Raw genomic sequence first — 14,826 nt, 5'->3', positions numbered from 1 at the left:
ATAAGCACCACACTGTAACTTCCTGAGCAGCGAACCGCTATGAAGCTTCTGCATGAGTTATTAAAAACAGGTCAGCTCTTAACATGGTGTCATCTCCTTCCTTTCCAAAGGGCTGAACCCATTCTGACCCGGATGAAGGAGGATCACACGCGCATTATTCTCCCCGCCATCGACAACATCAAGTACAACACCTTCGAGGTGCAGCAGTATGCCAACGCCGCCCACGGCTACAACTGGGGTTTATGGTGCATGTACATCATCCCGCCGCAAGAGTGGCTGGACAAGGGCGATGAGACGGCCCCCATCAGGTGAGGGCATGAGCTGGAGAACGGCCTCCATTATAGATGAGGATGTTTGATGAAATATGGATAGCTTTGGGATATGACTTATTCATGTATAGAGCCATCAAACTGTGGGGATCCGTGGTTCAGTGTGCTGCACACAAATAAAGCCGTCCCGTAGTAAGCTGTCTAATTAATATGACGAACGTCTTCATTTTGATGCAGGATCAGGAGGCCATTTTTGATGAGGTGTCATTAGAGTAATTGTGAGTTCCATCACCCCCCACCAACACTTGACCTTCAACCCCCAGCCAGAGGACATAGAATATTTCGATGCAATCCAGAAGATTTGGTCCATAAGAAATACAGTAGAGAAAGTACAAACTTCCCTGTGTGAGAAGAAGGACTGCAGTGACTAGTTATCGCCATCTAGGTACTATAACGTTTTAAAAGGTTATGGATTCAAAACTGTTAAAAAAGTTACATCAAAGAGTTCTTATGTGAAGTGATGTTTCTTTGAGACACCCTAAGGACTGCCAAGAAACTTGAACTTGCAGTATGTAACATTTATTAAAAAAAAATGTTGTTTGCATATATGTTAAAACTATCACCTGACAGTATAACATGAGGAAGCAGTAATATGAGATTACTGCTCATATTACTGATGATCCACTTACAGTATCTGAATGTGGTTATGTTGTTTAGTCATTTGCAGAATACAGAATAAATGATGTTCCTTTTTGTTAGAAAAAAATAAAAAACAAGTATTCAGTACTGTAAAAAAATTATCCTCCCCGTTACATTTTGTTTCATTATCAAACAAAATGTAATAAATGGCAAAGATAACCTGGGCTGTCTGGCAGTATAACATAAGAAATTCAGAAACAGGTGAGAATCAAAGTCACAGGTTCCTATCAGTCTGGAAAAGGCCACAAACCCAGAACAATAGTTCTACGCATTGTCGGCAGGAATGTCCAATTACCAGTTATTAGGTGCAGGAAGCAATTTCTCTTTTTCGCATAGAGCGAGGTTTGTTTGGATAGCTCTTCCCTGTTCTATTAAAAGTCATAATTTATGCATTTACTCAGATTATCTTCATTAGAAAATCCAATTTGTATGATCTGAAGCATTTGAGTTTATGGCAAAAGCAAAAACACCCCATTTTTTTTGAGAGAGCAAGCTGGTATAAATGGACAAAGCACAAAGAAGTCTAATTTGCAGGAGCCACAACTGTATATATAAAAAAAAGGACTGAGGAGGTCAAAGGTTTCGTGCTGTTTGATCTGTTACTGGAGTATCAAGTAAGGTTTCCAGTACTAGCATCTAAATTACAATAACATACATTCCAATGATTATCCTCTGAGATTATTTCATTATTGCAAATAAACAAAACATTGGCCTTTTAATTTTGAACAAGAAAAACAAGAAGAAAACTTCAAGCTAGTTTTATCGACTGACCACAGTTTGTCCACACACGCCTCCTCTTCTCAGAAGCTGATGACAGTTTGGTGCGTGGAGCAAAGTGTCGTGCGTCTCTTCAAAGCTTCGTAAAAACAAGACATCACTGAGTGTCGGCCGCTTGGCATGTGGTGCACAAGCGGCACAAGAGGAGTTTCAGACGCCACAGAGTCGGGTCGTTTCCCCTGTTGACAATCGGCTACCAGCAGACGGATCGCCTCGGGGGCCGGCTGAAGTGTGTCGGCTGTGTGGATTTCTATTGGAAATCGCTATGCCGCTCGTTTTCTCAGGGTCTGTGTCCATCAGTGACAGAAGCTCTGTCATCCTCAGAGGTCACTCTAGCAGGCTTCTTTTTTTTTTTTTTGGTTTAGAGGGATTGAATCACACACACAAAAAAAAAAAATTGCAAAAGGATGCCAGAATGTGCAAAGCTGTCACTTTCTGAGAGGACAGGAGATTGAAACCATTTCGGAGACGTGACAGAGACGGACAAAGGCTTTCATCTGCAACTGCTGTGATTATTGATGGCACGTTAAAACGGAAATATTGGGAGACGACAGAACGGAAATATTGTAGAGATGGCAACCAAGTGTATTTTCTAGCGGGGGCAAATAGGAAACACTCAACTTAAGAAGAATGATAACAGTTTTCCAAGTGGAAAAGAAAAGTGTGTTTATGTGTACCATTCTTGTACGGCCAAAATGAGAGAGTCCAAAATCATTTTTGAAAAGATGCACAGAACTTTTCAGTGTCCCTTAGTGTGGGAGGTTTCATGGCTAAATTGGACCAGTTCTGTGCATCTTATATATATACAGTATATACGTATACAGGGGTTGGACAATGAAACTGAAACACCTGGTTTTAGACCACAATAACTTATTACTATGGTGTAGGGCCTCCTTTTGCGGCCAATACAGCGTCAATTCGTCTATATATACAGTATATATATATACCTGACCTTAGCTATATAGGTCAGCCTATATATATATATATATATATATATATATATTGCTAAGGTCAACATTCCCTGCACATTTTTACTTCAAGATGTCATTCAGCTTAAAACTACAGCTGAAAACAAGCCAGAAGTCAGCTGCTTTGTTTCATTGTTTAGTTACAACACCCTTAGGTGTGGAAGTTGTTGCTGCAGGTAAAATTATCACCCATTTTCTGTACAAGTACGTAAGTTGTTAATAAAAAAAAAAGAAAAAGGAGGAATCGTGAAAACTGTAAGAAGTTTCTTGAACCGACACCTTTCGTAAAGCAATATGCTAGCTGTTTTACATTGCTAAACAAAGCGCTGGACTTCAGCAGATCACAAGAAGGTGGAAGACATCACAACAATGTTGCTTTGTTTGATCCTTTTGAGCGGAAATTCTTGATCTCTTACGGAAAATGCTGGATTTAAAAGTGTTTGTAGCTTTTCTTTTTAAAGCATAACATGTAGTAATGACAACCACTCTAACCAATAACATAAGATGTTAATTACATTTTAAATTAGTTTCTGAAATAATACAAAAGTACAATTTTAATGCTAACGCTAACTGCTTTCCTTCACACACCTTGTGACATCATCCATGGTCTTGATCAGCCATAGAAAGGCTTGTTAAGGCTGCTCTGTTTTAACAATGAATTATTAGATGATTGAACAATTCAGCACATGTGATGATAAATGAATGTTGTTTTTGTCCCAATTTCTAAATTTAGCACATTTGTTGATTATTTTGAATTCATCGTAAAGAAAAAAATATATATATATAATAAGTTCCATTCAAGGACAACGGAAGGGAAGTTATAGAGAGGAGCTGAAAATATCCCCGTGTTGCTGAAAATATGCAAAAATAGATAAATGAATAACAATAACAATATCACAAATGGTGTTTTAGCTTATATTACATTCACAGTTTGACATGGGTATGGTTTATCATATTTGCTTTAACCGTATTCGCCATTTTCCAACCTATTGCAATAAATGGACATTATTGCAACTGGCGGCACATTGGCTGTGTGAAGGGAGAAAAAAAAGAAGTGGTATCAGCAGATCAAAGAGTTCAGAATCCAGCTACAAAATTATGAATGATGCATCTCAATTTTAGATGATTCATGTTGCTGCTATACTGCAAGAAGTATGAGCAAGTATCAGGACATGGGAGACCCCTGCAAGCTCACCATCTGCACTCCAAAAAGAACCAAACCATGTGACGGTGAATCAGTAAAACACCTCAACACCAACAAAAGTCACTTTTTTTTTTACAACTAACTTTTTTAAGGTTTTCATTCAAGTTACTACCCTCATGCATAGCCTAGCATAGCAACTACCTTTTTTCGTTTTGTCAGAGTAACTCCTTATTTCTTTTCCTTTAGCTAATTGATCCTCTGCTTTCAGATTGCTGCTGTAACATCTCAGCTCAGAACGAGCAAATTAAGAGGTGATTCTTGAAGCCACTTCAGATGTATGGAGTTTAGCCTCTGTTTTTCTTTTCTTTTTCTTTTTTCAGGAGGAACAGATGGCTCTAGTTATTCACATAATTGGCTTCAGTTAATTGGCTCTAGTAAGGGGGAATTGCCTTAATACTGCGCTTTTGATCACCTCGCACATCAAACAGAATGAGAACAGCATGGAACTAGGAACTACTTTACACTACTTAAAATTTCCTCTATACAGTGAACCCTCGTGTTTCGCGGGGGTTGCGTTCCGAAAAGAACCCGTGATAGGCGAAATCCGTGAAGTAGTTACCTTTATTTTTTTTTACAATTATTATACAGCATAATTAAATACTCTACATTGAAACCAAAGAACAAAGCTTGTTTTCAGGCCTAAGCATTTTTTTAAACAAATAGAACGCTTTCTTACAAATAACTACAGTAAAATAATCATTTTAGTCATCAATACGAAGTACAGTAGGACAAATTGTGACTCGCGTATTTCACTGTTCCTCTGACTGTGACGCTGCGGCCTGACTCCGCTCTCTAGTGGCTTTTTCTTCTGAAGCCTGTGGTGCAGGTGTGTTTTTTCGAGAGAAGAACATAGTTATTATCGGTAGTTGTTGTTGTCGCTCTTTTTTTCTTCTGGGCAAAAATATTTTCCAAAATTTGGCAAGCTGTCTTACGTATATTTAAATTACCGTAACGTTATTGGCAGAGAAGAAGCGCGGAGACTGTTTAGCCAATGAAGACGCAGAACACAATGCACTGTGGGAAAAAAAACTGCACAAAAAAACTCCACGAAAACTCTGCCCAGACGGTTTCACACGAAGTTTGTGGAGTGTGGAGCGGCGAGGCGGGTGGCCTGTCGAAAGGATGAGAGAGGACGAGACGAATAAGGCCGAGTGTCTTTCGTTTTATCTGCGCAACCGAGACACTTGAAAGCCTCTTCCTGGTCGCTCGCTTAAAACGTAAGCAAGACTTTCTTTTCGTTATGTCAGGAACCACAAGTATGCAGTGTGTAAGTCAGCAGGCATAAAAAGCAACTATACGCCGTGTTAGCTTTTGACAAAAAAAAAAAAAGAAAGAAAAAAGTTTGTTTACATCAAGTTGTATAACTGCATGGAAGTGGGGGGAGAAGTAAACCGCAGCTCTCTCAATTTTAACATGACTTTTGCGCCGCAGTCTCTTTGAAGTGTTCTGATTTGAGCGCGGAAGATTAATTTGACACGTCATTTACCATAAACACCACGATTTAAAGCCATTGACACCATATCCGCAATAGTTTTGTAAAGGAGCTTCTGCTATACAACTCAACTTTCTGAGTCTTTCCCTTTTTTTTTATCCATGATGTTCAAAATAAAACTCAAAGAGATGGCTCACACTGTGTTTTATCTGAAGTCTGAGCTTAAAAGCCTCTTTCACTTTGCCACTGGCGGCGTACGAACCGGTGCACTCTCTTAGTACAGAGTCAATAAATCACAATGCAGCCCCAAGAAGCTCTTAAAAGTATCGCCACGTCCCTCTGGCTAAGGCTGAAATGTTCACTTGTGAGTGTCTTCATCTATGTAATAACATGCATGGTCAACTCAGTTCAGGAATTATGTTAGATACATGAATGGAGATCATATCTGTTCACTCCACAGTATTAATGCTCCCAGTAAAAAGGCTCTGACTGAAACCCTCTGAATGGGAAGAGTTGGCACAAAACATCGAGCTGAGAGGGAAATAAAACCGTCTCTTACCCTGCCTTCCTTTAAAGCTCTGTGGTGTAGAAAATGTCTTGCGTAGTAAAAACATCTCATTTGATTTTATTTATTTATTTATTTATTGCAGTAAAGTGGGACATATATGAAGCCATATTCTTCTGTCTGAGCTGAAGCTGTTTTATTTAAATTGTAAAAAAAAAAAATGGCAAAAGGAGAGTAAGGAGTTTGTTTCATTTGTTTTGTTTTTTCCTTCACATTTTTTTTTTGGGGGGGGTTGCACTCTTTTATGACTTGTCCCACCCCTTTACTTTTCCCTTCTGACAGCAGTGAAAATGTTCCCCAAAATGGGTTTGTCAGGCAAACACTTGACCTGTGTTTAAAGGCCAGTGTTGCTCAGCAAAGCCGGTGACAAATGTCATCATAAATAAACCTCCCAGATTTCCGCCTGAACAGGACTTTTGACCAAGACAAGTTTATTTTGTTTTATATTTTAGGTGTTCCAGCTCAAATCTACCACAAAAAAAAAACAAAAAAACCCAGTATTATACAACCAGATAAATGACAGATTATTGCATTAGATCAATCGAAAGATTTGTTTCCCTAACTTGAGCTTTTGAGTCTTAGTTAAACTGCATTAAAATGTTTCAATTGTTTTGTTTAAGGAAAAAAAAACCTAATGCATTTTACTTCCACTGATTTGCAAATCAAAAATTCATAAATGTTACAGTAAACATTATTTACTGAATTGCTTGGGATCTAAAAATAATGATGTGAGTTAAAGGTGTTGCTGATGTAGCCAATGCAGATTTGCATTGCATTAAAAGAGAAATTTGCTTGTAAAACATAAATTTAGAGTTTGGATTCGGAACCGGGTGTTTTGTTTGTTTGTTTGTCTTTTGGAAGATTTAAAGTACAGGCAATCAATTTCTGCACACAGTAGATTTACTTCAGAAATAGAATGTACGAGTCTAAAGACAAAAGTTGACAGCACCTTGTCAGGAGTTGCTCCAGGACTTTTGCAGAAATTTATGCTTTTTAATTTGATGTTTTTTGGACTTTGAGCTTAATAAGTAGCAACTAAAATCTCACCTTTTCACCGTTTCTTTTGATTGGCTAATATTTTGAGTTCTTTTCTGTGGAGTACTTTGTGATGTATGCCTTTGAAGTTTCTATATCCATAAAATGTTACTTTCTTAAAATCAGTTCCATGCACAGTTAAGCTCCATATTAGTCACCATATGCCAAATTATTCATACTGCAAATTATTCATGCCTCAGGCAGACTTGGGCTTAAATTAAGCTTTTAATTTTACCAACATGTTTCATGTGACTGGCTGGGTTGCTGTTTTTTGAGCAACCCAGCCAGAGTTCATACTTGGCTGAGTGAACTCTGGCATGAGCTAAAGATTAGGGCGATTGCAAGGAGACCTTCCCACCGCAAATACTTTGAGCACATTAGCAAACATTAAAGCTGAAAACATCAGTGGAAACTTGCAAAAAGCCAGTCATGTCAATCAAACTTTCTACTGATTATTGGGAATTGTGTACATTTTTTACATGCCATTTTTAATTGATTGTAACCAAACAAAAATCTTCTTTCCTTTTCCATAGTTTTATTTTCTTTCCAAAGATGCCAGCCTCATTCTTACCTATACAAACGTCTTGGTTGAATAAATAATTTTACATCCTGATCTACTGAGGACATGAAACATTTGGGCTTAACTGTTTACTCTAAGAAACTCTGTGGCTTCTAAGTAGAAAATAACACACTATGTTTTATCAGCCTTGCAGTGGGCCACTTGACGATCAAGTCAACTACAATTTCAACACAATAATTTCAATATAAATCGATTATTGATGTAACATTTTGCAACCCCGAATCCCTCCCAGTCATATACACAACTTCTAATACAAATGGCTCTATTCTAAAAAAAAATCCACTTCTGTGCCTCCTATGCTAACAATCCACTGACCTTACTCACATGTAAATAAGGGCAAAGCTACCTGCTTTAAGTGATCTAACTTGCCTTTAGTCCCGTTGCCAAGTGTCCCGATTACTTTGTCGATGAAATATCTTTGAGATGGGCTGTTGCGTCTGAAGAGTGCTTCTCAGAACTCTTGGTGCTCATAAAGTCTTTGCGGTAAAAGCTGCAATGAGCTTTTCCGAGTCGCTCGATGTCCTGCTCCTCTGGTTGCCGGCGGCAGGTGGATCAGCGGTTTTTCTGCCTCGCCCAGGTAGCAACACGGTCTCTCTTGTTTGCTTCAAAATATTTCCTATTAGTTGCGCTCAGTCTATATAAGACTCTTGTCTGAGTCCTTTTAGTTAAGAGGGTAGAGCTGGTGTTTGTAAATCAGAGTCATGCGTTTGTTGTTTCCCCCCTTAATGAGACTGGTACCCTAATGCATATGGAACAGAGAAAAATATGTATCACAGTTTTAACTTCAGCCTCAATGAATACTGTCTGTATTAAATAATATCTGTCAGGAATGAATGACAGTCTGCAGCCTGAACACACAATGCACCCAGCATTTATCCTGTTGTGTTTTTATAAGCAGAGAGGATACTATAAGAGCTTTTATCCGTATGCGGCTATCTCTTTGTATCTGCTGCAACCCGTCTGAGAAAATGCATATGATTGCATTTATCGTTTCAATAGAAACCATTGTTATCCTAAGCTACTTATAGCGGCTAAAATCCTGTATTTTAAGCTAGTGGTTGCTGTTGTTTCTGGTAGGCGTTGGGTTTTACGTGTGCTCAATCAGAATTTGTTATCCCAATCTTCAACTTAACTTATAATCATGAAGTCAGTTATTTTCTGTACAATGTCTATTGTCTTGCCATTTCCATTTAGAACCACATAAATCCAAACCAAGCACAGTAGAAAACTGTTTGCCCCTTCCCGTTAGCAACACCTGAAGAGAATCACACTTGACCTTAAATGACCCTATGCCCCTTCAGACACAAAATGAATTATGCCCCCTAGTGGCGATAAACACAGAAAAAGATAAATGGCTCCTACACTACAACCAAGGTAATCATTGATGCCATTCATCCCAGTTAGAATGTCATTTAGCTCATCTGCCCTTAATTTCCCAAGCGAAAAGAATGATATTGGGACATTTTATGCATTGTGGATCAAGAGGTCTCTAGTTTCTGGGTTGGGTCAATAGTTATTTCAGTTTAACTGATGTCCTTCATGTCAAGAAGACTGATAAAAGTTGCATATAATACTTCTTTGTACAAGCAGAACTTGTCCTCCTGTGAAGTATCTGACTTGTTCCGAGCAAATTCAAACAAACCTGACTATAGTTCTTACAAGATCAACATTTACGGAGAAAGTTGACTTTGCTGAATCCAATTAAAAAGAAAAAAAAAACCTGAAGCCTCGTACTGAAAACCTGAGGCAGCTTTAAAGAACTATGTTGACTTAAATGAAATTTATCAAGATAGATCAGCATTACTACTTGAGAAAACCACATAAATGAGAGACCATTTCCATCTGAATTTTTCTTTATACATGCCTGATGTAAAACTTTTAAGTTATCAGTTTTAGTGATATGTTCCCTAACCTCTAAAGCTTCTGTCTGCGCTGAGGTGAAAGCCGAACAGAATTCTGTGTGAAACAGACTGGACTGCAGCACGCCATCTGCAATAAAGTGGAAAAATAGATACAGAGGGTCCTTTTGTTGGCCCCACGCCTCCATCTCCTATAAAATAACTTCTGTCTGAAAGATGCTTTGTTTTGAAATATGATAGTAAAACTCATCCTCTGAGTTCAGACAGAGACTTTGAGCCTTTTCACATTAGGAAGCAGGACCATAAGTAGATTCTCTTCTTACGTCTACATTAGAGGCACATTCTTTGGCTACCGTGGAAGAACCTCAGCATGAATTTTGGAAGAAAGTTTAAAAAGTGTCTTTAAATATGTTGTGTTTATTTTTTTAATCTGTGTTTCTCTGGTTATTCAGGACTCCGGCTATGATTGGCTGCTCCTTTGTGGTCGACCGGGAATACTTTGGTGAGATCGGTCTGCTGGATCCTGGCATGGAAGTGTATGGAGGAGAGAACATCGAGCTGGGCATGCGGGTGAGGGGCTGCTTTATACCACACTGACTTACAAGAGTATTTAATCCTATTGGCCGTTTTCACATTTTGTCATATTACAACCAAAAACTTCAAAATATTTCATTGGGTATCCATATGATTCCAAAATAAAGTACTCCATAACTGAAGTGGAAGGAGAGCTATCTATGGTTTTAAACATGGTTTTAACACAAAAGCGTGTGGTGTGAATTTGAAGGCAACACTGATCATTCTAAAACTGCTAAATAAAATCAATCCATGCTACCAACTGGCAGCAGAACATATAAATATGGATTTGTGTACATTCATATCATCCGACTACTGCTGCTCTGTGACGGCAAAGTTGTGGAAAAGTTAACAGCAGGATTAGGTTGTAATCCAAACATAGATTATAGCCTAATCCAAACATAGAACTGTTCAGTCAGTCATCTGAAAATGGCCAGGCTGTGGCACAATTGCAAACCTACCAAGGCATGGCAGTCCATGCAACTTAACTTAACAGGCCAGCCGAGGAGACCAGACTGGACTACGTTATTGTAACAACACGAAAATGTAGTTTTCCAAAGAAGCTGCATATTATCGCAGGGGATTTATAATGCATCTTGATTTCTGGTGAGACTTTGATTTGTCTTAATTAAAAGGCAGTGGATTAGAAGGGGGGGGGGGAAAGTTTTTCTGAGATTTTCTGCAAATAAAAATACTTTTAATGATTTTGTGTCAAATCCCAGCCTCCACAAAAAAGCTGTAATTAGAAATCCAATAATTTGTGTCAGTGTAGGGTTGAACGGCTCTTCCGGGACTGTTTGTGAAATTTATTTCCTGACTTTTTAAAAGCACTTTTAATGGAGATTTGAATGTTTCTCTGCCTTAGGGATGAAGCTTAACATACAAAACCCAAGGGGGTGCCAAAGGAAGCTATGATGACACATTTAAGTTCCTTTAGTTGGGAGTAGAAGGGGGAAAATCCCCATAATGCAAATCTTCAGCCAACCCAAAAGGCCCTAATGCCGATAGAGAAAAAAAAATTGCAAATCTCTTTTTTTCACTGCTACTTTGAGTTGAATTTAATGCTTCATGTGAGTGGGTGGCATGCTGAAGAATCGGTTAGCTTTTAAATTCAGAAAATGTTTCTCTCCAGCCGAGTGGAACCGCTCTGAATCCGGACGCCCTCCTTGGGATTATTGGAGAGAGGAATGCTCGAAAGATCCAGCTCCTCATTTTACGTTTCACCCATTTCAGAATCTTGAGATGGCTTTAATGACACATCTGAGGTGCTTGGTGCTTTACTTGTAAAAAAAAGAAAAGAAAAAAAAAATCACTTGAACTGAGGCTGGAGAATGGATCTTGGGTTACAAATTGCTGCAGTGCTTTATTGGAGCCAGAGACATTTATGGTTGTTGATGACCATTTCAAAGCCTCCCATTATACCCCACTGAGTAGCTTTCCTTCTATATAAATAGCATGTTTTTGCTGCCAGCTGCAGTAATGATATAGTCATCTGGCCTCTCGTGTTTCTAGCTGATCGTTGTACTGTCGTTATCATAGAGTGATAACTCAGCAGTTTCTGTTGTGTCTCAGCCTCCCCTGGGGTTAGGGACTGTTTCGTCGTTCCGGGAAGCCGCTTGGGCACCTAAGGAAACCACACTGCTGTGTCAGATGGGGTTTGTGGGCGAGATCTATTCAGCTACAGGAGCTTAAAAAAACCCCCCCAAAAAACCTTAAACTGGACTCTCAGATACCCACATTTTTGCAGACCTTTTACGCCTTTAAGGAAAAACACCACTTTATCCTGCAGATGATGTCTTGAGACTGTCTGACATACACCGATGTGATCAATTTGTTTAGATATATGGCAATACCTGTCAAATAACGCTCTTTAAAACAAATTATCCTTGGTTTGTTTGCTTAAAATTCCTTAAACTTTTGAAATGATCCATGGTTGTTGAATGGTGGGTTATAACCTACTGTATTGTGATGCAAAACTTATATTTTATTCTTAGACCTTGAATTAGTCAATAGCTTTGGCCATACAGGTAACATTTGTACTTAACCCACAGAGAGAGTAGAGCAAGTGGGTAGAGTAATTGTCTTGCAGTTGGAAAGTTGCTGGCTCGAATCCAACTTCCTCCTGTTGCACATCGGTGTGCCTCTGGGCAAGGCGCTTAACCATAAGCTGCCTACCGATCTCTGTATCGGTGCATAAACGTGTGTGCTTTGGTGAGTGCGACTGGGTGAATCTGGCTGTAATGTAAAGCGGATTAATTGGTCAAAATGACAGGAAGAAGAGACAAAACCAACCAGCTAGATCAGAACCAAAAGAAATGCTTGTACAGGATTGGTTTGTGACAAAACAAACTGGTTGCCCTGTGAGTGGACTGAGAAGAGGGGGCAATTAGGAATACAGGTCAAGAGGCCCCGTCTGGCTTATTGAGGGGTGTTTGATTATTTTGATAACTCAAAAGTACATCCCTTTTGTGTCTTTCAAAGCTTTCCTTTTGAGCTATGTCATATTCGTAGAATTCGAGAGAGTTCATCATTAAAATATATACGATTAAGCATCCTTTGTGACTAGTTTCAATATAATACATAGTGTGAGTCTCATACATATTTTCTGATAAATAAATTGAATTTTGTTTCTGCTTAAATCATGCGACGGGCTAGCTGATTAAAACAAATTCACCCTTCAGATTGACTTTCGATGGATGCGAGACTGATATGATTTCAGCATCTGAATATAATCAAGAAACCTTATCAATCGCTACACTGGGTTGAGCTCTCAACCTGCTCTGCTTAGTGACTCAAATTTCTCACCGTTTTACACTTGCTCAGGCGTTGTGGTTCATGAAATGAAGAAAACATCCCACACTGTCTGCAAACACAATTAATTCCCTCACTCCTCTTTCTTTTTGACCTGTCTGTAAAATAAAAGAAAATGCCATTGAGTTCATGCCTAAGCTTGAAAAGGTCTACAATGAACAACCAGCTTGATTCATTTACAATATACAGCCACTAATGGAATGGAGTCAGGTGACTGGTGGGTGGACCACAATTATTCCTCTCGGGCTGTTCACTGAAATGAGCTGAGTGGGTTGCCATTTGGGGAGAGGCTTGATTGACAAGAACATGTTTAGCAATTAGCCAGAGCAGCCCACAATACCGGAGTATCAATGACTGCAGCGAGCTGACAAAAGGCAGGGTTCATCCGGGGAAGGTTACTTGGATGTTTATGTGCGAGCTGCAGAATCAGCACGGATGAAAAAGGCTTTAAGGGAGCAGCGAACTGCTTCCCTCATTCCAAGCGAGTTGGGAAGCAAAGACGTGCAGAATGTGATTATGCAGCACACGGCTACGAGGGTGCCGGTCTTTTGGAGTGGAATGTGATAGAATAAAGTTAATGGCAGAAAAAATTAATTAAACATCTCATTCGAGTTTCCGGTGTGCTGAGGTGTGAAATAACTTACGGGGCCAGGACTTGTAAATGATCAGAAGCTGGAATGAATCTGCAGAAACAAAGAAAACTGGCAAGATGCTCGAAAATTATGCACGTAAATTATTTAAATCAATGCAGAGAAGCTTTTTCTGTTTTCATTCCTACTGTCCATAATTAGAAAGTTTGTAGCAGTTTGTATTCAGACGCCTTAAACTTTTTCCGTCTTGCTCATGTTACAACCACAAACTGAAATATATGTTGTTGTTGTTCTGTGAAAAGCTTCTTTCAAGTCTTGACAGCTGTGTTTTGGTAGGTGACTGCGTGAAAGTTCATATGCTTTTCAAAAGGGGCAGTATTATGAAAAATCTAAATTTTTGAGCTGTTCATCACCTCGTAATGTGATTCCCTCATCAAAAACACAGCTGGAGTGTTGCCTTGATTCTTCCATGCATGTTTGAGGAATCCTTTAATCTCCCGTGGCAACGAGACGCCGTTGCTCCGTGGAGCTTCGGTTTCCAAGCTGCTGAACTTCTAACTCGCAGAGCAGCCCTCCTCTGTGACTTCGCCGCTCAGCTCCTACAGACTAGCCAGGAGCAATTAGCAAACACCCGGTGGAACTGTGCATCAGCTGAACTCATTATAGGAGCGGCTTCTCAGTGAAACACTAGTGAAAATGTTGTTAAAGGGTTAATAGACGAGCCATGTTGTGATGACTTCCTGAAGTCAATCAGTTGATTTCTAGAGGCAGTTGGTTGTGCTGTTAATTCAGGGATGTCAGAGTAAAAGAGGCTGTAGTACATATGTATGACACTCATTACAAGTTTTTCTTTGCAAGGTTTTTTTGGAGAAAAAAAGAGAGTATGGTGTGTAAAGTTTGTGGCTGAGAGCAATGTGGACACATTATAGGTACTGAAAGCATTTTACGTGATGAACACCTGACGCAGCCAAACACAACATTCTTTCTGTCTCTACAAGCAACATCGTGTTGGATACACTTGTAAACAATTGTAAATGGCTCGTCTGAGCTTGGTGCTCACCTCTACCGCTCTGTGTGTAAACGGAGAAAAATGATCTTGAGTAGAAATGATGAATTCTACCAGAAGCGTCCGTATGAGTTTATCATCACTTCGTGATGAATCTCATCCCCCTCCTGCTCTGCTGAGCGCCGCAAGTACCGAGCAGCTCAGGAGAAGAGCATTTTGCTTTTTGATTTCAAAGTGTACAATACAGTCACAACTCTTATCGGCAAAGATTATGTTACACATAAGAATCTACTAAAGGCAAGCAGCCGATTCAGAATATGAAGTTGTATAATCATTGCAAATTTTAACATCACTTGCTTTTCTTTTGTGACATAAATGCTCTACAGAGAATTGCGAAATCTTCAGAGAAGCAGAAAAGCTGACAATGCGCTGTTAACTTCTGAATATGTTGTGAATAC

At 39.3% G+C, this 14,826-nt stretch overlaps 1 protein-coding gene across 2 annotated transcripts in view; it reads left to right on the top strand.

Annotated features, from left to right (window-relative positions):
• galnt9 (polypeptide N-acetylgalactosaminyltransferase 9) overlaps nucleotides 1-14,826 on the top strand; it is a 118,120-nt gene that overhangs the window by 66,938 nt on the left and 36,356 nt on the right. The window contains exons 5-6 of one of the 2 annotated variants that reach the window (XM_032578700.1): nucleotides 111-308; nucleotides 9,841-9,958. In XM_032578700.1, the coding sequence (XP_032434591.1) occupies nucleotides 111-308; nucleotides 9,841-9,958 (316 nt within the window). Of the gene's footprint in view, nucleotides 1-110; nucleotides 309-5,012; nucleotides 5,135-9,840; nucleotides 9,959-14,826 lie in introns of those variants that run through there. The other variant, XM_032578702.1, reaches the window with a different exon arrangement.

The sequence above is a fragment of the Xiphophorus hellerii genome, chromosome 12 (assembly GCF_003331165.1).
Source record: "Xiphophorus hellerii strain 12219 chromosome 12, Xiphophorus_hellerii-4.1, whole genome shotgun sequence".
Classification (NCBI taxonomy): domain Eukaryota; kingdom Metazoa; phylum Chordata; class Actinopteri; order Cyprinodontiformes; family Poeciliidae; genus Xiphophorus; species Xiphophorus hellerii.
This window is presented reverse-complemented; position numbering and strand designations above follow the sequence as displayed.